The sequence below is a fragment of the Monodelphis domestica genome, chromosome 1 (genome assembly GCF_027887165.1).
Source record: "Monodelphis domestica isolate mMonDom1 chromosome 1, mMonDom1.pri, whole genome shotgun sequence".
NCBI classification, from domain to species: domain Eukaryota; kingdom Metazoa; phylum Chordata; class Mammalia; order Didelphimorphia; family Didelphidae; genus Monodelphis; species Monodelphis domestica.
This window is the reverse complement of record NC_077227.1, coordinates 146,962,304-146,988,869: the sequence shown is the minus strand read 5'-3', so window position 1 is coordinate 146,988,869 and position 26,566 is coordinate 146,962,304. Positions and strand designations below refer to the sequence as shown.

At 35.7% G+C, this 26,566-nt stretch overlaps 1 protein-coding gene across 1 annotated transcript in view; it reads left to right on the top strand.

The window, feature by feature from the left end:
- TRPM1 (transient receptor potential cation channel subfamily M member 1) overlaps positions 1-26,566 on the top strand; it is a 101,935-nt gene that overhangs the window by 43,887 nt on the left and 31,482 nt on the right. The window contains exons 16-23 of the mRNA XM_056815648.1: positions 9,534-9,826; positions 11,756-11,984; positions 13,679-13,801; positions 14,135-14,266; positions 17,981-18,109; positions 19,703-19,954; positions 23,518-23,692; positions 24,952-24,972. Of these exons, the coding sequence (XP_056671626.1) occupies positions 9,534-9,826; positions 11,756-11,984; positions 13,679-13,801; positions 14,135-14,266; positions 17,981-18,109; positions 19,703-19,954; positions 23,518-23,692; positions 24,952-24,972 (1,354 nt within the window). The remainder of the gene's footprint in view (positions 1-9,533; positions 9,827-11,755; positions 11,985-13,678; positions 13,802-14,134; positions 14,267-17,980; positions 18,110-19,702; positions 19,955-23,517; positions 23,693-24,951; positions 24,973-26,566) is intronic.

The following is a 26,566-nucleotide window of genomic DNA, read 5'->3' as shown; positions in this document are numbered from 1 at the left end:
AAGAAATAATAAAAATAAGGAAAACATCAGTAATGCCATGTGTTCTCAAAAAAAAAAAAAACAGCATCCACTTTTCTAAGGATTATTATCTCCAATGCATGCAATAGGTTTCAGTCAATCAGTCTCTGCAGAAGATGCTTTCTTCACATGTGAGCAGTGAATCCAAGAGTCCTTTTCTCCAATCTTTATGGATGTTGGAGTAGTTAACAATATTTGGAATGGTCCTTCCCACGAAGGCCGAGTTGCTCCAGTACACTTGAAATTCTTAATATAAACTTTATCTCCTGGATTCAGGTCATGCAGAGAAAAGTCTAGTGGTCCAGCTTGTACTGCAGCTCCGGATTCATGAAGTTCACGTAGTTTGTGCTGTAACTCCTGTATATAGGAAGCAATAGTAATATCTCCCCCTAATAGCGATGTATAAGCCGGGGAGAAAGGCTTAGCCTGTATAGGCGGATGTCCAAAAAGCATCTCAAATGGTGAAATATGTAAGTCTCCTCTAGGCCTGCTTCTAAGATAAAATAGGGCCAGAGGGAGAATTTTAGGCCATTTTAAATAGGTCTCAGTCCATAATTTGCCAATCATAGTTTTAAGTTCTTTGTTCATCCTCTCTACTTGGCCTGAGCTCTAGGGATGATATGGAACATGAAATTTGGGAGTTATTCCCAAGCAAGAATATATCTGATTTAGAACAGAATCAGTAAAATGACTCCCCCTATCGGAATCAATACATGCTGGCAGGCCAAAACAAGGAATAATTTCCTTTAAAAGTATCTTTGCAACAAAATCCGCCGTGGCTCGGGTTGCAGGAAATGCTTACGGCCATCTGGTTAGTTGATCTACAATTACTAGACAAAATTTATAACGTCCAGCCTTTGGCATTGTTATGAAATCTATCTGTAGATGTTCAAAAGGTGTGTAAGCCAGAGGACGTCCACCAAAGGCTTTTCTATGAAATGCATGTTGGTTATATGCCTGGCAGGTAGAGCAGGCTTAACACACTTTAGAAGCTATGGTAGTTATACCAGGGGCTATCCATACTCTCTTAGCAGAGTCCACAATGCCCTGGGTTCCAAAATGACCATTTTTATGAATAGATTGGCAAATTTGGTTATAGAAACTTCTAGGGAGCAGGGGTTTTCCTTCAGATGACACCCATACTCCATTAATCTGTTTTGTTTTGAATTTTTGTTTCCATTTTCCCACTTCCTTTTCATTATAGGAAAGTGGTAAATTTAAATCATTAGTAGTTGTTAATGTTAAAATTAATTCAGGCCCTTCTATGGCTGCTAGCTTTGCAGCAGCATCTGCTCGATCATTTCCTCTAGAGACAGGGTCAGTGCCACCTGTATGGGCAAAGCAATGAACTACAGCTAGGGCTTCAGGAAACTGGAGAGCAGAAAGAACTTCATTAATAATTTCTGCATTAGCTATAGATTTTCCAGCTGGGGTTAAGAATCCTCTCTGGAGCCATAACATTCCGACTGAGTGACAAATACCAAAAGCATATCTAGAATCCGTATAAATTGTTGCCTTTTTATCCTTGGCAATTATACAAGCTTGCTTCAGAGCTATGAGTTCTGCTCCTTGAGCGCTAATGTTAGAAGGTAGTGAAGCTGACCATTCAGTGGCAAATTCTGAGACTACGGCAGCTCCAGTGTAACATATGCCATCCCTCATAAAAGAGGAACCATCAGTAAATAAAATCAGATCTGCATTGTCTAAGGGAGTGTCCAAGAGATTATCTCGAGGCTTTTCTGCCATGGACACTAATGTTTCACAGTTATGTAATGGTTCTCCTAAAGTTGGTAAATCTGGAAGCAAGGTGGCAGGGTTAAGAGTAGTACAACGTTTTAAAGTAATGTTTTCACTATTTAATAAGGTTATTTCATATCTTGTAATTCTCTGATCTGAGAATGCCTGTGTTCTATGTTTTATCAATAATGCTTCTACCTCACGTGGGCACATTATTGTTAATGGACATCCCAATATTAAATCAACAGTTTTTGTTACTAGTAAGGCTGTAGCAGCTACTCCTTTAAGACATGGTGGTGCTCCTGCTGCTACTGGGTCCAATTTAGCAGAATAATAAGCAATTGGGCGCTGAGAAGGTCCCAAAGTCTGAGTTAACATGCCAGAAGCTACTCCTCTTCACTCATGCACATACAAAGTAAATGGCTTGTTGTAATCTGGGATGCCTAGAGCAGGGGAAGACATGATAGCCTTTTTTAGATCTGATAGAGCTGACAAGTGTTCAGGCTCTAATTTGAGGGGTTCAGGAACTGAATCCTTTGTTAATGCTATAAGGGGTTCAGTAATTTCCCCATAGCAAGGAATCCATTATCTGCCAAACCCTGTTGCTCCTAAAATTGCTCTCAACTGTTTCTTAGTAGTAGGAGCGCTTAAATTTTGAATATTCTCAATTCGTTTTGGAGAAATATAATGAGCACCTGCAGTCAGGATGAATCCCAAATATTCTACTTTTTGGAGACACCACTGAACTTTATCCTTAGAGATTTTATGTCCTCTTTTGTGCAATTCCAAAAGAAGGTGTTTGCTATCTTCTTGACATGTTTTTGCGTCTATTGAAGCTAAGAGTAGATCATCTACATATTTGATTAATTTACTATTTTTAAATGTTATATTGTCTGTGTCTTGGCTCAGAATTTGCTCAAATAAACTTGGACTTTCCACATAACCCTGTGGCAGCCGACTCCATGAATATTGTGAGCCCTTCCAGGTGAAAGCAAAAATATGCCTGGAGTTCTCATGTATAGGTATGGAAAAGAAAGCTGAACACAAGTCTACTACTATAAAGTATATAGCTGTGCTAGGAATAGAGGAAATAATAGTATTTATGTTAGAAACTATGGAGTGTCTCTTTATAACATGATTATTCACTGCCCTAAGATCCTGTACGAATCTATAGAGGTTCTTGCCATCGGGCCCTCTTTTTGGTTTTTTAACTGGCAGGATGGTCGTGTTATATTCAGATTTGCAAGGGATTATTATTCCCTGTTCTATTAATGAGTTAATAACTGGTGTAATACCCTCAATTGCCTCCTTTGAGAGGGGATACTGAGGAATGGAAGGAGGTGGGCTAGATTTAGTTTTTATCTACACAGGAACAGCAGATTTAAGTAAGCCTACATCAGAAGATGATGTGGCCCAAAGAGACTCCGGTATATCCTTAGGTATTTAAAAAGTGGAAGGCTCTTTTGCCTCCTGATTTTCCAAGAGAAGTACAGGGAGTAAATTTAAAGATTCCTCTAGTACTTCCAATGATAAAGAACCATCTGGTGAACAAGTTATTGTGGCTCTGAGTTTGCATAGAAGGTCTCTCCCCAGCAAATTTAAAGGGGAGTCAGGCATTAAAAGAAAGGAATGTTGTACCTCTAGGGGTCCTACAGACACCATTCTAGGGGCAAGTTTTTCAACTCTTTGGGGTATTCCTGATACTCCCATTACACTTTGTAAATCAACAGAATAACAATTTAAATCTGGTACATTCTTCAATACAGACCTGGTAGCTCCAGTGTCTAATAGACAATCATAATAAGTGTTACCCACCTTTAAGGTAACATGGGGTTCGTTAGTATGGGGAGGGCAGTGGATAGGGACAACGGGTAGTAGGACATCAGGGTCCGGAAAATCAAAGGTTGTATCCTCTGATTCCTGGGCCCCAGCCCCCCCCCCCCAGACGCCATCATTGTGTTTGGGATATTCCTTGGGCACCCCCCTGAAGGGCACCTCAACTATTTTTTGGACGAGCTCCATTTCTTATATTTTGTTGTTGGGTATTATCATTTTCTTCATTTGGAGCATTGTCATTATTTTCCCAGTTCCTATTTCTATAATTCTGGTTTCTAAAGTTCTTATTTCTATGTTCATTATAGTTATTTCCATAATCATCATTATAATTTCTAGAATTTCTAAAATTCTGGTTTCTATGACCATTATCATCATTATAGTTGTTCTGGTTTCTATGACCATTATCATCATTTCTATAGTTATTATTTCTAAAGCTATTATTAAACTGCGTATTCCTTCCAATCATCTTAAGAAAGGTTCTACATTCCATCATTTTGTGGCCCTTCTTCTCACAGAAGTGGCAAGTTATTGATTTATTTGTGAATTCCCGCAAAGGGACTATAGTCTCTCCCTTATTTTTCAATTGCCTCTTTAACATTTCAATTTCTTTCTTTAAATCTTCCACTGATGTATCTTCTTCCTCAGGTCTTTTTACACGACCTTTATAAACATAGGTTGCTACTCTCCTTAGTTCATCGAGGTCCATAGAGTCCCAATTAGGACAGCTAGTTCTAAAGTAGTCTTTTACCACTGAACAATAATTTTTAACAAATTGCCTACGTATTTGTCTAATGTCTCTTTCTCTGGATAAATCAAGGTCCATATATGTATTCCCTACGTCAATAAGTCTGACCATAAACTGGGAGGGTGTTTCATCAATATGTTGTCGGGTTGCATGCTAATACTTGTAAATCCTAGATCAAATTGTTTACTCTCTCCAAGAGAGCAGAGGGAAAGGAGGGAGGGAGACATCTTATAATTTCAGAAAACATATGTGGAAAATTATTATATGTAATTGGGAAAATAAAATATATTTTAAGAAATAATAATCATGAAATGAAACAAATAATGATGGCTAAGAATAATCTAGGTAGTTAAAACTAAATTCTATTGAACTTTGTATACATAATCATCCTAATAAATATATGATAAATATTACAGTAAAATAGGAATGGATCAATATTTTTAATTATATTAATATATTTTTTGGGGAAAAGGGAAAAAACCTATAACCACATATTGGTCTGTTACACTAATTTCTCTTTTCAAATTTTTTCTTTTCAAGTCTTAATGTATCTAAAAATATGTCTTTTTCTCTTTTCAATCAACATGTTTCTCTTTTCAAGTCTTAATGTGTCTACAAATGTGTCAAATTTATCTTTTCAAATTTTAATGTGTCTACAAATTTGTCAGTAACTTGTTCAAAATTGATCTTCATTATGTATTCATGATCATTATGTAGGATAGTCAGATTTATTGATGAACTTTCACTCAGAATTTATCAAAGAACACTTTTTATTCACTTTAATTTTAAAAAGTTTCTTTCACATGAAGCAAAAAATATTGAAAAAGGTAGGAAAAGTGTCAAAAATAAGATTAAGTGTAATGCAGGCCTCAAAGCCCATTTTCAAAGGACTCTCATTGGAGAAAGATTCTGAGAGAAAAGAGAGCCTGGACTTCTGGTTTTCATATTCTAAAAAAAAACACTAACAATCAGATTCTTTTCAGATTCCTGAGAGGACAGAAGAACTCTGGGGAAAAGCCAATACCTTCATCATCATGTCCCTCTCCACAATTTACTACAATAGAAATTTTAGTGAATTCACTCTTGAGTGAAAATCTGGAACTAGGTGTCTTCTTTCTTGAAAATGGAAACCAGAGATCAGGATCTCTTTTCATTCAAATCCTCATCCAACTCCACCTCTCTTGTAGTCATGGAGTATTGAGGGTATCATGTAAATATGCTTTAGTGGGATACAGAAGTTTGATAGAGTTTCATAAAAATCAAACTTGACAAGTTTATTTTAATAAAATTGAAATGTCTACAATAGGTACAATTTAAGTAACTACTAAGCCATATCCCTGATGTAACATTTTATTTTCATGATTTATTCTTTAATTGTAAAACAATTAATGTTTTAAAAAATAGATTTCATTATTAAAGGTATTATTCAAATACAGTAAAATGTTATATATAAAATAAATTTGCCCTTACCAAACAAAAATCTTATATCTTACACGTTGTTTCACCGTTTTACATTTTAAATATAAATAAAAATCCAAATGGTTACACAAAATGATAGAATTGAAGTAACTCAAGTTCTGTTTCTTCTTTAAAATCACCATGCTATTGTTTGTTTATTTTGAATTTACTATTTAAACTCAGGGATATGTAGTACCATACGGACTGGAGGCATGAACTGTAAGCTCAAATGATTCCAAATCAATTTGAACTTATTCTCCAAGCCTGTAGCTGAGTCTACATATGTCAGGGTCCACTATGGTCACACAGCAATTCTGATGAATTTAGACTAGCAAAAGATGTTTTTGAATTGGTAACACATAGTGACAATAAAACCAACAAAACCAGAACAATTTTAGTTGGTTTTACTATTGTTTTTAAATCTTCTTTGGATGATGCACTTCCTCATTGCTGCTCCCACTGTCCTTGGTGCACCAGAACTACTGGGTAAGTGGGAACTCCCAGGCTCATGAACTCCTGAGGTAGCCATTTAGAATGGAAACTTTCATCTCTCAGGATTGCTGTGTGATGACGTGCTCACAGAAAGAAACACAAAGCAGAAGAGGCAGCCAGGGATTTTTGAACGATCATTTTGGGCTCATCCAGGAGATCAATTGTTAGGGATGAGAAGTGAGAAGAATTCCTCTTCATACATAATCCAAATCCAGTTTGGCTATGTCCCAACAAAGAAACTTCCTCAGAAGAGTGCCTGAAAACTATTTCTCCTGATTCCTAATAGCTCACAGCATAGGCACCTCGGTTGCAAATTCTCTATGGCATAAAGAATGTTCTATGACTAAAATTGTCCAACCAAGGACTAGAGTATAAGTGACTGAGTCCAGGGTATAGGTCCATTCCTGGCATACTCCGTGAGATGACCCTCTACCATACTACTTAAAAAATAAATCATTTCCAACTATTCTGGAAATTACTTTAACAGTACCTATTTCCATTACTTTTTTAATTAGTCACTAAACATTTACATTGTAAGTACTATATATTAGGCACTATGGTAAGTGCTAGACAAATATTATTTCAATTGATCTTCATAACAATCCTAGGAGGTAGATGCCATTATTTTCTCCATTTTACAGTTGAGGAAATTGAGGCAAATAGAGGCTAAGTGACTTGCCCAAGCCTACGTTTTATGTAAAACTGCATTAAAAACATACAATCTAGGTTGATTTCAACCCATAATTGTCAAGATAAGCACTAATATATCACTATGAAAAAAAAATATATTACGTGTATAACATCTCTATATATAGATATAGAGATATTTCTAAGTAGATATGTAGTAGTAGTAGTAGTAGTAGTAGTAGTAGTAGTAGTAGTAGTAGTAGTAGTAGTAGTAGTAGTAGTAGTTTCTCGGTAACCGAGGATGACGATTGTCTTTGTGTGCTTTCATCTGTGATGTAGATGAGTGTGCACAAAGACACTTGTGTGTGAAGGAGATTTAAGTGGAAAAGTCGACGCACAGAGACAGTCCCACTCTCTCAGCGTTGGAAGCCTGGGTCCAGTGGCACGAAAAATCGTTACACCTGGAGACTTCCTCAGCTGCATTGGATGGCCGTGTTGTCTTTTGTGCTCCAACACACCCTAAGCATTCCACAGTGCTTTGCTGCGTCGCCCTCTCAGCCGTTGAACCTTCTTATTGGTTTCTTCTGTCTGTTTTGGTCTAAGTAGATAAATAGACTACCTAACTGGGAGAAAGAGAAGACCATTTTTCTGCCCAGGCAGAGAATACAGAGACAGAGCCAAACTAAAACTTTTAAGAACCAAAGGAACATTTTAATCTTCTAATCTTCCTCTACCTTCAGTGTAGCTCCTCCTACTCACTATAGCTAGCAAACTTAGACCATCTGCTATTCTCCCACTCCGTGATACTTAACCCTAGCTGCCTAATCCTAATCTACTCTTTTCCACCCCCACCTTTTATTTTCTCATCTTCATTCTCCTCAACCCTGCTCCCCAAATGTCCCACTGGAACTCTGTCCTCCCCTTCCTTTCACTGTACCCCATAGAACTCATTGTCTTCTTCCTCTCGTGTTCTTTTCATGTCCAGATATTCAGAAACACCTGACTTTCCCCAGATGACCCTGAATCCCTGATCTCTCATGTTCTCTCATGCTCCACTGTCATACAGATCCTGAAGTGGAAGCTAGAATAATTCTTGTTCCCCCTTGTCACTTCCACACTCTCTCTAGGTATCACCACTCAGCAAATTCTCCTTTTAAGATAATTTTGTCCACATGTATTAGCCAATCCAAATAATGGTAGTCATTGTCTACTAGCCTATAGGCCATTCATTCATTCTCCCTCTTTTCTCAAAGAATTCAGTCTCTGGCTCTCTGGTTTTAGGGGGATTTGACATACATGTTGATGACCCTTCAAACATCTAATCTCCTAATTCCATAATCTTCTCAAATTCCATGATCTAGTATTTATTCCTCCTTACCTCAGCCATATATATGGAAGAACATGCTGTTATGCCAACTAGACATTTCAAACTCAATGTCCTATTGACACCCGAAGCAGAATGCATCAAAACCTGAACTCAGTCTTTTCCATGAAAACTTCTTTCCCAAATATCCTTATTTTTGTTGAGGGCACAACAATCCTTCCAGTGTTCAAGGTTCACAATATAAACATTATCCTAAACTCCTCACTCTTCCTTACCCCACATATCCAAGCAGTTGCCCATCTTACTGTTCTACCTTCACTACCTCTCTCCCATCCAACTTTTTCACTCCCCTTACAGAGCTACCACCTTAGTTCAAGTCTTCATCATCTCAGTAACTTACACCCAAATTATTACAACAGCTTACCTGCATCATCCTACCCATCTCTGGCATACGTGTATGTGTATCTGTATGTTGGGTATATGTCATCTGTGTAGAGATGATAATTAAACCATGGGGGCTGGTGAAGTCACCAAGAAGAGAGTAAATAAAGATTATGATGATAATTTCTAACTAGAGCAAAGGAGGAAAGAATGGATAAAAATATAAAAAGGTTTAGAAATAGGGAATAAGGGAAATGAGACAAGAGGAATTATGGTGGGAAGCTCTCTTTGCCCAGTAAAGTTAGAGTCAAGGACAGAAGGAAATGGATAGGACTAAGGTTGGTTTTATGGATTTGAGAAGAAAATATCTATTAAAGCAGTTGGGATATAAGGCGGTCAAGACAACGAAATCAAGAAAGAAGAACTAAAGAATTGCTAAGGGTCCAATTGAGATTATATAACACATGTATTTTGTGGCCTAGAACTGAAGTTCTAGTCTTCCTTGAATCTGATTCAGTTTTATGGGCTTCTCACTAAAATCTCTCTCTAGCTAATGTCTCCACTAAGATTTTTTGTTGTTTGTTCTTTTCTGGACACATCTGAATTTAGTACATGTCAAATGTAAATAAAATATTCAAACTGCTTCTCTTTTCTATAATTTCTGACATAACTATAATTGGCTTGTTCTCATAATAATCAATTCATTATATGCATAGATGCTTTATTTTCCCAACCAAAAAAAATCCCAAACATACAAAATTTAAATTTAAAATGTATCTTTGAGCTCTTTTATTCCTCTAGTAGAAATTTTCCATTTTCCCCTCAGTGGTTTGCAAATCCAGTGCAGTATATTTGAACAAGGGCCATAAGTTGAAATTTTGGCTCTCAATGAGAAATATACCTTTCTTTTCTCAGGATGATGAGCCACCTACCAAAGGGAAAAAGAAGAAGAAGAAGAAAAAGGAAGAGGAGATAGACATTGATGTGGATGACCCTGCAGTCAGTCGTTTCCAATATCCCTTCCATGAGCTTATGGTGTGGGCTGTACTGATGAAGCGCCAAAAGATGGCAGTATTCTTGTGGCAGCGAGGGGAAGAGTCCATGGCCAAGGCCCTAGTGGCATGTAAACTCTATAAATCCATGGCCCATGAATCATCAGAGAGTGAGCTAGTTGATGACATTTCTCAGGATTTGGACAACAATTCAAAGTTAGTGATACTATATGTAAAGCACTTCGTAAACATTAAATGTATAATGTCAGCTAATCTAATCTATTTCTAGAGATTATCAAATTAAGATCTGGAAGAGATCTTCGAGATCAGCTAGTCCTATCCTCTCAGTTTACAAAGGAAGAAAGGAAGGTGCATAAAGGCAAAGTGATCAACGTCATTAACTCTTAATAAGTCCTAGATCATAGGATCACATAATAACTGGGATTCAAACCTATGTTCTCTAATTTCAAAGCCTGTATTCTTGACCCTATACTATACTGTAACTTAACAATGTTTTCAAGACAATTAAATTTCTTTTTAGGCCCTTCCATTTTTTTCATCTAGGCAAATGAAAATGTGAAAATTTTATTTCTCATGGGCTTATGCTTTAATTTTTTCATTAATAACTTTATATTATTAATATATCAATAAAATATAAGTTTATTGAGGGAAAAGACTTTACATTTTTTATCTTCAGGGCACTTAATAAATGTTTGTTGAATGATTGATCAATCAGTTACTATAAGAGAATGTAGCATAATGGATAAAGCCTTTGACCTCTGTTAGAAAGGCTTGGAATAAGGTCCTGACTAACACATACTGTCAGATTTTGTGACTCTGGGCAAGTTGCTTCATATCTCTCATTCCACAGTTACTTCACCTATCAGTTAAAGACTAGACATCTATGTATATTGGTATAGGTAGCTCTCTCACTGGAAGTTATTAATACAAATAATCACAGACTTATAAACACAAATAAATAAATAAGCAGTGCTTTGCACACTGAAGATAATTAGTAAAATTCTATTGAACTCTAAGGACCAAGATGTAATATTTTCTATGATTTTTTTTCAAACATGCTTCTGCAGACAAGGTTTTTGGGGTGTCAGAAAATTATTAAAAAGCCATTTTGCAAAATAGGAATAAAAGAACACAAAACCTGGGAAATGTAGTTATTTGTATGAAGGTTAAAGTTATAGTGAAGTCAAATTTTACTGTGAAAAGAACCATAAAAATAAACGGGCAAAATTTCCAGGAATAACATCTGAATTTTCTGAAGGTAACTGTATTTTGAAGTCCTAGATGAATGAAAAGTTCATTCTAGTTCTCTATTTCATGATTTATGGCTATGCAAAGGGAAAGGTCCTTTTTACGGTTTAAAGTTGGCTTGACTAATTTTGCTGATAGTTTTTAAAATGCTATTTTGAATACTTCTAATCAATGCCTAGGAAAGTAATGTATAAGAGACCTACATCACATCCATTGCTCTAAAGAATTCCCGAGGCACACACAGATGTAATCTATGCAGAATCTTTACATTTCAATGCACAAATGTTTTTCTCTGTCTGTGCAAATCATTTTAGGGGCATGCATCGGCCTGGCCTCTCACATTCAAGCAAGAAAACTAAGCTGAAAATAGATACATAAAAATAACCAGGATGGTGAAATATCTAGAAACCATATATACAAAGAAGAGTTAAAAGAAATTGGGAAATTTCATCTAAGGGAAAGAGAAGATTAAGGGGAAACTAAATGGATGTTTTAAAATGCATAAAGAACTGTCACATAGAAATAGATGTGCCCAGTGTTTCTCCACAGAGTAGAATTAGAATCAATAGGGGAACGTAAAGAAAAGAAGACTTTGTATCAAGAACTTTTTAACATCTGGACTTGTCCAACAATAACCTTAACTGCCGCCACAATGTTGTGAGGCCAACATTAATAGAGGGGTTCAAGCAGAAGATGAAGGACCATTTGCCAGGGATGCTAGAGAAGGAATTCTGTAAACTGAGTGTGGGCTTGGCAAAGATCACCTTTAAGTTACCTTGGTATACCAAGATTCTTTTACTACAAAGACATCTTAATAATAGTTATAATTTTTAAAAGATCAAAGTCTCATGCAAAACTTGATTTCTGTTTCTTCAGAGACTTTGGCCAGCTAGCTGTTGAGCTCTTAGACCAATCTTATAAACACGATGAACAGATTGCCATGAAACTCCTGACCTATGAGCTAAAAAACTGGAGCAACTCCACCTGCTTGAAATTGGCTGTGGCAGCCAAACACAGAGATTTCATCGCCCACACCTGTAGCCAAATGCTATTAACAGATATGTGGATGGGAAGGCTCCGGATGAGGAAAAACCCAGGCCTTAAGGTATTTTCTCTTTAGTTTTTGAAGGCTTGGCTCTGGTACTAATTAACCAGCTATCTTCAGGCAGAGGTATGCTACAGCCAGCTGTACAGGCTCGCCAAAGTTGATTTTTAAATTTTCAGGGTGAACATTTACACCTTGGAAATCTGCAGATGCTACAAAATCAAGACTTGTATTTGTTCTGTTGTCTTAAGAAAGTGATAGAGAAAACAATGATGCAGATTAAATTAAGAAGTATGTCATGTTCATATACCTATTTACCAGTGTCCCCAGCTCCAGGTCACATTCAGTATTCTTGTATGTTTTGCTGCCAAAACTCATTAGTTGCATGATTTTTAGTAAGTTAATCTCTTCCTTGAGCCTCAGTTTCCACATTTACAAAAGGAAGGAACTGGAAAAGGATATTGCTAAAGTTTCTTCCAGTTCTAAAATTATATTATATGTCTCTTATTGGTGTCATCATTGGATAAACCACTATAAGAGAATGTTCAAGAAATCTAAGCATGCACCAGTGTAGAGGCAATAATTGGAAAATATACTGACTGGAGTCTAAGGGCAGAGGTTGAAATCCTATATCTGTCACCTCACTACCCATATGACCTTGGGAGAGTTTTTTAAACTCTGAGGGTCTTGATTTCCATCTCTATTTTACATTAGGAGAACTGTACTAGATGGCTTCTGAGGTCTCTTCCAGCTATAAATCTCTGATTCAACATAGTTCTCAATATAAAGCACTGATTTTATAGCTTTGAAAATTAAAAAGTAATGACTCCAAGACACATATAACTACAATTCTATTATATTGATATTACTTCTGCTTCACAGAATGCGTCTGTATATAATGTCTGTATAAGCCATATGTAAATAAGTGCTCAGTTTCTCTCATGCAAGACAAAAAAAGATTTAAACAAAAGTATCAAATTCCCCTTTAATTCCCATAAGAATTGGTAAATTCAGTACAACAGGTTTAACTCTAATTTAAAATAGTCTTTCCTTGTCTTTGTTAATTCTAGTTTAGAGATCAGGAATAAAAAGCCAGTTTTCAACTCTGGGAACAAAACTGAATAATAATTTAAGAAACTGGCTTGAATGAGTGTTGGAGGAAGGGAAAGTCTTGAACCTCTCTATTGTAGAGGTAACTCTGAGAAGCATTTCAATGAGACTGGCTCTCTGGAGCATGGCAATCTATTGTCTTCTAGGCTGTGACTAATTAAAATCCTTCCCTTGTTGAACAATATTTAATCAATCATTTAAAGTTGAACAAATGGACCACTACAGATGTGCTTATATTCTACCTGTATTCAACTCTATAAAATATTTCTGACCATTTAACTAAGGAATGTTGAGGTTTTTTTAGAGCTTATTTGGAATACTCATCAGTTTTGTCATTTCATTGAATAGCTTTGTTTTGCAGTTGTGCTAAGAGAATAGTAGTATTTGTCATTCATTGACAAACTAAAGTTCTATTTCAAAATTATTAACTTTTAATATTTCTGTCAAATAGTCAAAATTTATCCATAAGAAGATGAGGGCAACAAGTATATGCTACATTGTTTCAGAGGCTGATTGTGAGGTTTTTGAAAGATGTATTAAAAGATTGTCATTGTTCAGTGTAAATTGTCATTTTAAGAGCAAGACAAAATATAGAAGATTCAGGGACTTTATATGGATATATATACCTTTCTCATCTTATATAGGTTATAATGGGGATTCTTTTCCCCCCTACAATTTTGTTCTTGGAATTTCGTACCTATGATGACTTTTCATATCAAACGTCAAAGGAAAATGAAGATGGCAAAGAAAAAGAAGAGGAGAACATGGTCAGTAAGTGTTATGACATGATAACCAAATCCATTTTCTTTACAATATATGTTTCTGATACTATAATACTATACTATACATTTTTGCTTTTATTCTTGGGGCTTATTTCTGTGGCCCTAGAAATATATGTGATTTTGAAGCCATTTTTTATAGTTTTATATAAGAGAAAGAATTCAAATAGTGTTAATACTTTAGAGCATTTCCTTGATAAGGAACCATAGCATGTCTGCTGTTCATGAAAATAAATCTTGTGAAGTGATGTCTTCCCTCCAACCAATGTAGTTACATTCATTACAATTTGCTTATTTTCTGGTTTTTGGGTTTTTTTTTAGGATGCAAATGCTGATACTGGTTCAAGAAAAGGGGATGAGGAGAATGGGAACAAAAAACAAAGGAGTATTCCTATTGGAACTAAGATTTGTGAATTCTATAATGCCCCTATTGTCAAATTTTGGTTTTACACAGTAAGGAAATCTTATTTCAATTTAATTCAATTCAACATTTATTAAGTGCCCATGTCATTTCATAAGTTCTGAGAAGTGTCATTAGAATTGAGAAAACTGATGTTAGGACAATGTGTCAAATAGCAGGATACTGTTAGAAATTTAATTAATTGAGCTAACATATACAATTGAGCAGTTAATATGTTTGATTAAAATGGAATCCAGATTTTTTATTGTTTCAAGAACTTGGCAAAACTGCAATAAAATATAGCATCATCCACATCAAAAGACTATATTATATATATATATATATATATATATATATATATATATAAAATCCCTGGCCTAAAAGCAAAGCTCTGGGTTTCCATAGATTGAGTAAAACCTTGAGGAGTCTTTTTAATAACTATGCTCATTTTAATTCACATCCTAACCAAGGTTTTCCCATGAGAAAATAAGAATTTAGCTCACATCTAGGTCTTCACAAATATTGGACTCTCAACTCCCATGGATCAAATATAGGACAGGCTTCATTTCACCAGAAAGCAAAGCATATAAGACTCACACCTGAGACTACGATCAAGAGAATTCGCTTTTTCTCTATGAAGCATCTCAGCTACTTAGGAACCACCCAAGATTACTTGGAATATCTAGAATCAGTCGATCTCCATCTCTCTGGAGGTAGGTAGCATAGTGGATAGAGTGCCAGGCTTGGAGATGGGATGTCCTGGGTTCAAATCTAGACTCAGATACTTCCTACCTGTGTGAACTTGGGTAAGTCACTTAACCCCAATTGCCTATCCCTTATCTCTCTCCTATCTTGGAAATTATACTTAGTAGCAGATCTAAGACAGAAGGTAAAGGTTTAAAAAAAGACTAAGAAGGAAAATGAAATAGTGGATAGAGTGCTTGGCTTTAAATCAAGAAGACCTGTATTCAAATCAGTCCTGAGATGCTTACTAGTTGTAGAATCTGGGCAATTCATCTGTAAAATGAGGAATTTGGACTAGCTAGTCTCCAAGGACCCTTCCAGCTTTATGAGATTGTTATTGTCCAGTCATGTTTGACTCTCTGTGACCTTATTTGAGATTTTCTCGGCAAAGGAACATTAGTAGTTTGCCATTTCCCTCTCCAGCACATTTTATGGGTGAGAAAACTAAGGCAAACAGTTAGCCCAAAATCATGCAGCTAGTAAGTGTCTGAGGCCAGATTCGAACTCATAAAAAGTAGTCTTCTGAACTCGAGGTCCATTGTGCCCCCTGGTTGCATCCTAGCTCTTGATATCATTATATATGTGTGTGTGTTTATACACATCTATGTAAAATATATGCATGTATGTAAAATCTATGCTCTTATGAATCAATCCCTTATTATAGACTGAGCCCCACTTTCCTGGGGACATATGAAGTTGTCTTCAGACTTATAATAGCACCCTAGCTGAGAAACCCTTAGTAGGACAAAAAAATAAAAGAATTGTCTTCACTTTCAAGCATACCTGTATGCTTTTCTCCTTGAAATAGGTGCTTAACCTAGAGTAATACTATCAACCTGGAGGTCTATAGAAGTTCCTGGAGAAGGCAATGCTCTCCATAGGATGGCCTGGTCATATTCTAGCAACCCCTACAGTGCTTTCATTTAATAAAAGAGCCTCCAGTCTGTCTCTTTTGGAGGTTTTGATAGGTCCTAAGGAGAGGAGAAACTTACTGTGGGAGTGGGTTTTGTTTTGTTTATTCTCTTGTGACATAAACTTCTTTCTTTTGCAGAAGAAAACTAGAGAATATAAGTCCCTGGGAGAGGTGGAACCTACCAGGAGAAAGGGTTTAATGGCCAAATTCAGTTCTTTCCTCTTTTTATGGGAGGGGACAGGCAGGAGAAAGGCAAGGGGGAAAGGTCCTGCAGTTTTCTTGGAGGACAACATAGGTCTTTCAGAAACAGAAGTGCAGATAGTTGTTTTGAATAAACATGGGCTCCAGTACCAGTCTTCTGCATTTTTTGTGCTCTTTTCTCACACTCAAGAAAGCCCATCTTACATCTGATTTCTTTGTAAGCCTGAATGCTTGCATCAGATCTGAGGGGTTTTTATCTTTTTTTAAAAGAGGATAAGACACAAGCCAAAATCTAATGTTCCAAAAGGAAATTGGGGTGGATACCAAATATAAACACATACATACATAGTTATATTCATAAGGGGGAGCACAAGTCAAACAGGGATTTCTGAGAAGGTCCTAAAATTAAACTCAGTGTGAGTAAAACCCCAAACCTCCATTTCTGGACCATAGGTTATAGATGCATTAAAAATCCTATCATATTTGTTACAAAGTTGTTTTTCTTTTCTGTTTCAATGGGAAGAAGAAGAAGGGTGGAAGGTAAAATATATTTTAAATTAAATTTAAAATAAATAAAAAGTCATGTCATGAAATGCAAAACATATTAAGGAAGAATATTACTTTCAGGATACTATTCATATCTAGTACTAGAAGAACTTTAGAATAGCAAAAGCACTCCGATCCTACTAACTTCAGTTGAGATATCTCAAAGTCATTATTACAATATAATAGTAAACTTTGGGGATAGATGGTGGGAGTATATGTAGCTTTTATTGGAAAAAAAAGACATAATAAGAGAATAAGACTATTGTATTCTAATGAACAAAGAACTCTATAATTAGGCTTTCCTCATCATATTAACAGTGATGTAACTAGATAGGCGAAATTGCACAACTCAGAAATTCAAAAAAGTTCAAGGCACAAAGTCTTTTTCAGTTCTCTAGTATAACCCTATACAAGCTTGGGATGAGACTGAGAATGGCTCAGCATGGCTTGCTTGTCAATATTCTGATCCAGTCCTCTGATGAAGTATTGATGTATGTGTGGGGGATAGTGCTCCTTCCATTCACTGTTTCCCATTCATTCTTTCTTCAGTTTTGTCCCTTATAAGTCCTTAGAACTTGCCAGATGTTCTTTATTAGGCCCTGCATGCCCCTCAGTGGAACTTTTCTATACAATAACAGATGGTGTTTGACTCTAGACATTCTGAAGAGCCATAAGTAGGATTGGACTACCAATCTTTTGCCTTGAATCCCAAATTTAAAAGGTACTGATAGCATTTAAAATTTTTCAGTAGTGTAGAAATAAAATAATTAGTATCTTGTAGTGAGTCCTCAACCCAGTCGAGAATAATGATTTACAATAGGAAGCTATTAGAGAGCAAACTGGGGGAGAACCCTTCTGCTGACCATCAAATATCTCATCCTCTGCCTCCACCTAGGTGGCCACCCCACTGGTAGACACTCTAGCAATATCCTTTTGATACTGTTCTGAGACATCTGCCTCCCCTCTGCTATGCGGTATGCTAATTGCCCCTCTCAACTGAGGGTTTGTTTTGTGCCCATTGCTTCAGATGTGGTCTAAGCTATTTGCCAGGGAAACAAAAATTCCTAGTAATGGCTCTTGCGTCTAAAGCAATGAACCATTTCAATTTCCCCAGTTCCAAAGTATCACTGTGCAGGAATAAAAAAAAAAGCAAAAAATAAGAGAATGGAACTCTTCAAATAATATAGACAAGGCTCATTAGTAAATTGCTGGGAATTTTATGGTCGGTCCTAGAAACATTATGGTTACTTGGTATACCCTTATGATCTCCTTTTGGTCCTTATCTCCTTTTTCATTCAAAATATTAGGGTTAATGAATGTGTCTTATGAGTTTTCTTCTTTCTCTCTCTCTCTTTTTTTAAAGATATCCTATCTGGGCTACCTGCTGCTATTTAATTATATTATTTTGGTGAGAATGGAAAGATGGCCCTCTGTCCAAGAATGGATTGTTATCTCCTATATTGTGACCCTTGCTTTAGAGAAAATAAGAGAGGTAATTATACTAAATTGTTTTCCTAGTCATACTGGCAAGGGTCCTTGAATTCATATCTAGTTTGAAAATTTTTATTTATTTGCTCATTCATTAAAGTCCCCAGTTATCTCCCTCTCTCCTTTCCTTCCCTACACTAGAGAAGGCATCATTTGTTTAAAAAAAAAAAGTATATATAAAATGACTTGAACATTTCTATTTATCAGTTCTTTCTCTAGAGGTAGACATTCACAGATTATTCTTCAAGCAGTACTTCTGTTACCACATATAATGTTATCTTGGTTCTATTGGTTTCATGCTTTAGAATTTCATGTAGGTATTTCTATATTTTATTAAAATCAACCTGATTGTTATTTCTTATAGTGTATTCTATCACAATCAAAAGCCACAATTTGTTTTACCCATTCCCCAGCTGATGGGCATCTCCTCAATTTCCATTTCTTTGCAACCACAAAGAGATCTACTACAAATATTTTAGAACATATAGTTTTTTATCTTTTTTTCCTGATCATGGGAAATAGACCTAATCGTGGTATTGCTAAGCCAAAGAGCATACACAATTTTATAACTCTTTAGGCATAATTCCAGGTTGCTCTTCAAAATCGTTGAATCAGTTATTAGTGTCCCCATTTTTCCACATTCCTTCCACCATGTTGTTTAGCCCTTTTATCATTTTAGCCAATCTGATAGATGTGAGATGATATCTGAGTTGTTTTGATTTTCATTTTTTAATCAATAATGATTTAAACACTTTTATAAGACTATCTATGGTTTTGCTATCTTCATCCAAAAACTGTGCATATCTTTTGACCATTTATCAATTAGGGAATGGCTAATCTTATTTTTATTCCAAACATGTAATACATTTATGTCCAAAGTCTCCCTATGGAATAAAGACTTTTCTTTAAAAGATCTATAATTTTCAAGTATATCTTATTAATTTATTTGATATTTATGATCTACCTATTCCCAAGAGCACTTGAGTTTCCATATTAAAAAACTCAATGCAAAATAACATATTTAGGGATATTATAGACTAACACCATCATTTTACATGTGAGGAACCTAAGATTCAGAACCATTACATTTGAGGTAAAGTACAAGATGTGCCCAAAGTCCTGAAATGATAATTCCTGTCAGCTGTAACATATGATGAATCTAAAAAGGATCTCCTAATTATAATGCTTATACAAAATTGAAACTTGGTAAGGAAAGAAGACTCATGGGATAAAAGGATCATAAATCTAGAGCTTGAAGAGACATCTGAAAAATCTATGCACTCTCCTTCTCTGAAAATTTTTTTACATATCCATCAATCTGATATAATAGAATGTAAGTTCCCTGAGGTTAGGGAATGTTTCACTTTTGTCATTGTATATCCAGCCCCTAGCACAGTATTTGACACATGGTAGGTTCTTATTAAATGCTTGATTATTGAATGAATGAGAAAATATATCTACTGCATGGCTGGAGGTTTTTCCAGACTTAGAATTAAATGAAAGAAAAAATAAGTCCTTCTGATGTACTTTTGGGACCATTCCTATGTTCCTTTTGATTTTGATTCAGTCATTCTATCTTTGGCTTTTGTGTTTTCAGATATTAATGTCAGAACCAGGAAAACTCAGTCAGAAAGTGAAAGTCTGGCTTCAGGAATACTGGAATATTACTGACCTTGTGGCCATCTCAGTGTTCATGATTGGGGCAGTTCTTCGCCTTCAGAACCAGCCATACATGGGCTATGGCAGAGTAATCTATTGTGTGGATATCATCTTCTGGTACATCAGAGTCCTGGATATCTTTGGTGTAAACAAATACCTGGGCCCCTATGTTATGATGATTGGAAAGATGGTTAGTATCTATAAACTTTGACTGACCAAATCAATTTTGTCAATGGATTTTGACTTGAATAGATTAGGCAGCTGTCTTCTATAGATTCTTGCCTTTGGTTATATTATTTTCCTATTATAAGCAATTTTTTTTTGGTTTTAGCATTGTGGGTTTACCTCATACTATAATTGCAGGTGGTTTTGGGGATGAGATTAGTTTTTTAATTTTAGGCCAGTATCAGAAGAATAACTTTTGAGAAGGCTAACTGTGGGCTGACCAACATGCCCAGTCCAAAGCCTGTCCTGAGGTAACAAATGTATTAGCGAGGGGGACTTTGAAAAGGAGGAACCAATGTTCAGCTGTTTGGGGATTGAATACTGTATGACACTTCCTCCCCCTGTCTCCAAGCTGAGCTGTTACCAATGGAGTCAGTCTAAAGATTTACTAAAGGGTAAATCTTGTTTTCCCTCAGCTTCCTTCTTGAAATGATGGGGTTTTGAGGCTCCCCTTCTAACACATATACTCTGATTCAAGTTCTATTATAAATCAAGATATCTAATTTATTTGGATATAAAGGATTGAAAGGATAATGGAAAAGGACAGTGGGAAGAGGAGATGCCTAAAATATCTTCCCTATATAGCTTTTGAAAATTAACCTAGGTAATCTTCAGAAATAAGCTCCAGGTTCCCCTAAGGGAAAAGAGAGTCTTTATCCCAAAGATGGACTCCAGTTGAGAATTGAGATCTTCTTCTGTTCAAGCAAAAGATTGAGATATTTTGGGTATTTCCAGCCAAGTTGTTCTCCATCCCAGCTCCAAAGAGTCCAAGATCTGAAGAATCTTGAGTTTTTCTGCTCCAACTGCTTTTGAGCCTGGCTGGAATTCCATCCCATTGTCGAGGTCTTGAGGTTCCATCTGCTCCTCTTCTGAAGCATTTCTTCAAATTCAATATTTTTTTGCTTCTGGATCATTCCCTTGTACATACAAACACAGACCTCTGTATAACAGGGATGATGAATGCTTGATTTATTAAACAAGGGAAGGTGAAAAGGGAATTGTGGATAACCTTAAACTAATGCCAACTACCTAGAACTCTCCCAGATCTAAATATCTCTTCACAGAGTGAAGAGTGATTTTCTCCTTTAATCCTCTTCTAACTGTCTAATAACCCAGTCCCTGTTCTTTGTCAAACTAACACTAAATCCTCCTTAGCTGGTTTTAAGGAAAGGATCTGAGTAAGCTGGATAGGGCCCAGGGAAGGTCAAAAAGAACCCAGGGCTGATCTCATAATCAGATGCCAGATGGTTCAGGATCAACAGGAACTGCAGTAGATAATATAAATCAGCAAAGCAGCAAGGCAACAGTATAACGGAGCAGCATGTAGGATGGGAAGGATAAGGTAGAAACAGCCACTAAGAGAAGGCAGCCACTCCCTCCAGACAAAACCAGAGAGAGAGAGAAAGAGAGCTCAAGCCCAACTGTTTCTTAGTAACAGCTTAACTCTCCCCTGCAGAATTCCAGAATCTTTTACTCTGCTGCCCCATGCCTCTACCCTCTGCAAACTTACACACTTTCCTCCTTAACTTAACTTTTCCTTATAATAATACTCAAACCAATCAACATATATAGCCACACTCTGTTTTAGGAAACGTTTCACTCAATTTTGTAAGAGATATAAAGAATTGCAAGGCATGTCCCTTTTCTCAAGAATCCTCCCATTTGCTTGGAAATTATGAAAAGTTAAGCAAAAACAAGATATTTAAATAAAAATGTTATGATGGTGATAGATGTCACAAAGCAATACATGATCAATATATAGCATTCTATACTTCACTGAATAATTTGTTTCAGCAAAGTTGACTATAAATGAAATTTATTTAAATTCTCCTTACCAGTTACTTCCATTTAAAAACCATAAATGCATTTCCAGAGGGAAAAAATCTCCCAATAAAAGGAGATGAAAACTTTCCATTGGAGGCTGAGATTGTGACAATCCCCTATTATAAGCTAAAAGAGACAAGGTATTGAAAGGAATGGAAGCTGTGGGCTCAGAAGATTTGAGTTCATATCCTGGACCTAATATTTACTCCCTATGTCAATGTAGGCAGATCTCTTAAACTCTCTTAAACTCAGGTTAGGGTAAATACTATCTACCTCATAGGGTTGTTGCAAGAAAAGTGCTTACAAAACCTATGAATTTGTATTAATGTAGCATAGCAATTCTCACTTTTGTTGTAGGCTTCAAGGAGGTGTTCACTATTTCTAGGTGGCAGTATGGTACAGTGGGAGTTTTCTCAACAAAATGACAGGGTTGGATTAAATGACCTTATAGGTTCCTTCCTGTCTTAGTTCTATAATCCTTTGCCATATTTTCAGTATTTTGCAACACTTTTCAAATTCTGGCATTTTCCTTTATTAACTTCTCAACCCTATATACATCTTTACCTCTACATGATATCTGTGATGCCTAGAGATTCCTGTATTCTGAACTACAGGTCTTGAAGTTTTGCATCCCTCCCTTTCTTGGTGGATAGTTTTTTATTATTATTATTTATAGTAGAACTGGGACACAATACCATACTTTACAATTAGGTGCCATCATTTCTTGACAATAATCCAGCCTAAAAACTGAGGCCATAGATTATGTAAAATGAATACTAGTGGTCCACATAATTATTTTGGTAAGTTAAAAATTATGTGGGGTTTACTTAGAATTATAGCCATTGTCAGATGACCATTTTTTTCACACCTTCATTATTCCTATCCCAAATTTGTTGTTGCCAAGTTCTGATGAGGACTTCTACAGCAAAACTTACATTATTACAGTGGATTCAGGAAATCTACTCTGGGACCAATTCTAATCAATTCTACTATGAGAACACCCAATGGTTCAAGTTTATTTCAGGTCAGGGTATGAAATACTAAACCAAAGTATATCACCAAACCTCTCTATGAGTGATTTAAACTGCACCCTCCCCCCCAAAAAAAAGACCCTACTCATCAGACTGACTCCAGAAGGAAGAAAACCCAAATACCAAATTTTCTTGTAAATTTTTCAACTTTACACAGAACAAATCATTCTGGACTTGAGGAGGTGCCTTAGGTTTATTCATACTTGACTCATTTTTGAGATATTCCTAAACTAGAAACCATATAGCACTCTAGTATTCAACCAAATACTTTGAGGTTGATCACCACAAACCAGTCTACATTCTTATTTTCCTTCTCTTATATAGCTTTAGTTGTCTGCTTATTCTACTCCTGATTTTACCTTCTGAGCTCCCATTTTGTCCATTAACCTCTCCTTTGAGAAGCTATTGTTGATCGTAGAGGAACTGAGGATAGGGGATAAGATAGTGAAGTAAGTTAGTTTCTGGAACCTAAGAGGTATGAGGACAGGAGAATAGGGTAGAATAAAGAAATAAGTAGCACAGTGAATGTGGTGGGTAGAAGGAGAAGAGGTTGCTACCATTTTAATATTGGATAACCTCTAATTCATGTTACATTGCATGATATGGGGTTGAGTAAGAATAGATTACATATGGTCCTCGATTTGACAAATTAATATCTATTTTTTCCATGCAGATGATTGACATGCTCTATTTTGTGGTCATCATGCTGGTTGTCCTGATGAGCTTTGGAGTAGCCCGACAAGCCATTTTACATCCAGATGAAGAACCTTCTTGGAGACTAGCCCGTAACATCTTCTACATGCCCTACTGGATGATCTATGGAGAGGTGTTTGCAGACCAGATAGACCGTAAGAGTAGAATTCATAGTAAGATTCTGTTTTCTGTTCCAGAGGCAGATGATCATATCCAAATTAACAGAAATGACTGTGTTAATTTGGAAACCATGTATTTTTAAATTTTTTTTTTGCATGGGATTGAGTTATTTTAGGGGGAAGAAAGGGTTAGTTTCAAGTTTTTCAATTTCTGAATACTATTTTTTCCCTTCTCTCTAAAAGCTCATTATAATTCTGAAAGAATTCCTCAAGCCCAGATCTGGATCTTCAGAAATAATCCAGTTGGCTTACTCAAGTCTCAGTGCTCCTCATCTGTCAATTCAATTTTCTTTCAGCCTTACAGATATGTTTTTTTACTACAAAGTGAACTTTATGAGCAGAGAAGACAAACAGGATAACTGGAATCTGTTATCCTTCCTGTTTTCAATGCTAATTCCTATTTCCCTCTATTAACTTCCTCCTCATATATCATTATGGTGTGGAAGATAATTATTCCAGATATCTGTGAAGTTAAAATTTTCCCAATAACTATGTGATATGAACAACATCACATTATTAAATCACCTCTTGTCATCATTTGTGGCTTGATCAAATTCATTCTTTTTAAAAGCTTTTAAAATGTGATCTCAGGGAAAAGTTTGGAAGCATATAAGGATGGTTATTGTATGTACATTAGTAACTTCACAAGCCAGAAAATGGCAACCAAATTTTCTTTCATAAGAATACTTATTTAGGCTAACATACAGCTACTAGTTCCTTTACTAAAGGTGACATTCAATGTTTGTTTTTTAATGCAGCAATGATCTTTTTAAAAGAGGGAAATAGGTCAACTTGTCATTCATAATTCCCCCAAATTGCATTGACTATGGCTTTAGATTGTCTGCAAAATTATTTTATGAAAAGTTGATGTATTGTGTATATATGTGTTGTGTTGAAAAACAATTCTCTTTCACTTTGAAGTGATCATCTGCCACAAGTGCTCTGCATTTTAAAATATTTTAATTGTTGAAATTTTATTGTTTTTTTCTAATATTTGGAATACATGCATATTGAAAAGATGGATAATTGTTTTTACATTATTTACAATATTTCTCAAACTACTGTTTCCAAGAACTCATATACCACATTGACATTGCTGATTTTTAATTAAATTTCTAGCAACAAAAGAGTTTCTATATTGCCAATCTTTTGTTTTCATTTGATTTTGAATTGTTTCATTGTTTTCTCTTCTTCTCCCTCTTAAAAAACATTTTTGCTTTCGGATTGCTGTGTAGTCTATGCCATGGAAATTAATCGTAAGTTTGAAGGAGAGGAGGTGATGATTTTCATTTAATAAAATGTACTCATTGACCTTTTCCTTTGCTGAATATTGACATTTAAACGTAGCCCTTAAATACATTACAAAGTGTCATTTTTATTTCCCTTTTGAACTCTGGAGGAAAGCAAATAATTTTAAATGATATTATTGAATATTTTTTCCATTAACAAATAGGTATTCTTTAGCTCTATAGAAATAGGAATTTGAGGAATTTAAAGATCATCCAATCCAATTCCTCTCACTTTACACATAAGAAAACTGAGATTCCTCAAGGTAAAGTGGGTTGCCCAAAGTAACATAGCAAAGAAGAGGGAGAATTGATCCTAGAATCTTGGTTTCCTGATTTCTAATCCCATACATCTTCCATTTTATTGTGATATCACTTGATACTACATAAAAAATAATAATTGGGTCAGGTAGGATATGCTTGGGACATTCAATTAACAAATCATTCATTGTTTTATGAATGAGTAGTCTCTACCCTGGCTCTGTCAATTAAGTGCTGCAGAAGATCTTAGAAATGGAAGAGACCTTAGAGGCTGTCAAGTCCAATCCTCCTGCTGTAACATAAGGAAACCGAGGCCTAGAGAGGTTAAGTCACTTGTCAGAATTGTGTGGCTAATTGTCTGGAACAAAACTTGAACCTTGGATTTCCTAATTAAAATTCTAGTGCCCTATCCACTAAATCATGCTGCTTCATATTGCCTTGGGCTTATGACATGGTAATAACAGTTTTTAAAAATCAGTACCTTAACTTTGATTTTATCAAGGAACAAGGAAACATTGTAAAAAAAATTATATTATCCTAAGTAAAAAAATTTTTTTGGTCACATGAAAACTATTGTTAAGAAATTTGCTAAAATCTGGGTAAATTATACCTATTAGATCTTCAATGGTCTCTTCAAACAATCCCTTCTTTACTTCTTCATTAGAATTATTTCTTAGTAACTTTAGAATGTCATTTCTTTAAAACTTTCCCTTCCCTCATGAGATGAATTCCCTTGAAAACTCTAAGTCCATGGCATCTTACTTTTCTCCTAGACCTTTCATATTTGTCTTCCAAAAATCCAGGGTGTCTATCAAATTATATCTGGTTTTCCTTTCCTTTTCTATCACAAATTTTAAGGTAGAATTTTTCACTTTCCTCCAAGATTCTCATCACTTCCTCTCCAAAAACCAGTTCCTCTTTGTTGATGAGAATCAGATTCAGATTAGAGCCCCCTCTTGTTGATTCTCTCATTTTTTGAGAAATGAAGATATAATGAAGGTAGGCAAAGAAATGAATAGGAGTTCTGATTGGTATGTTACCTGAACTCCTTTATTTCCTCTCTTTCTTTCCAAGTAGCCTGTATTATACTCCAATAACAATATTGATCATACTTTCTCCACTGATTTTTTACTGTAGGATCTCTATCATGCTTCCCTTCTCTAATTCCTGTATTTGTTCACATGAATATATATTCTTTTTATTTTGTTCTGTTTTGTTTTTAAACCCTTATCTTCTGTTTTAGAATCAATACTAAATATTATTTCTGAGGCAGATAGGTGGTAAGGCATAGGCAACTGAGCTT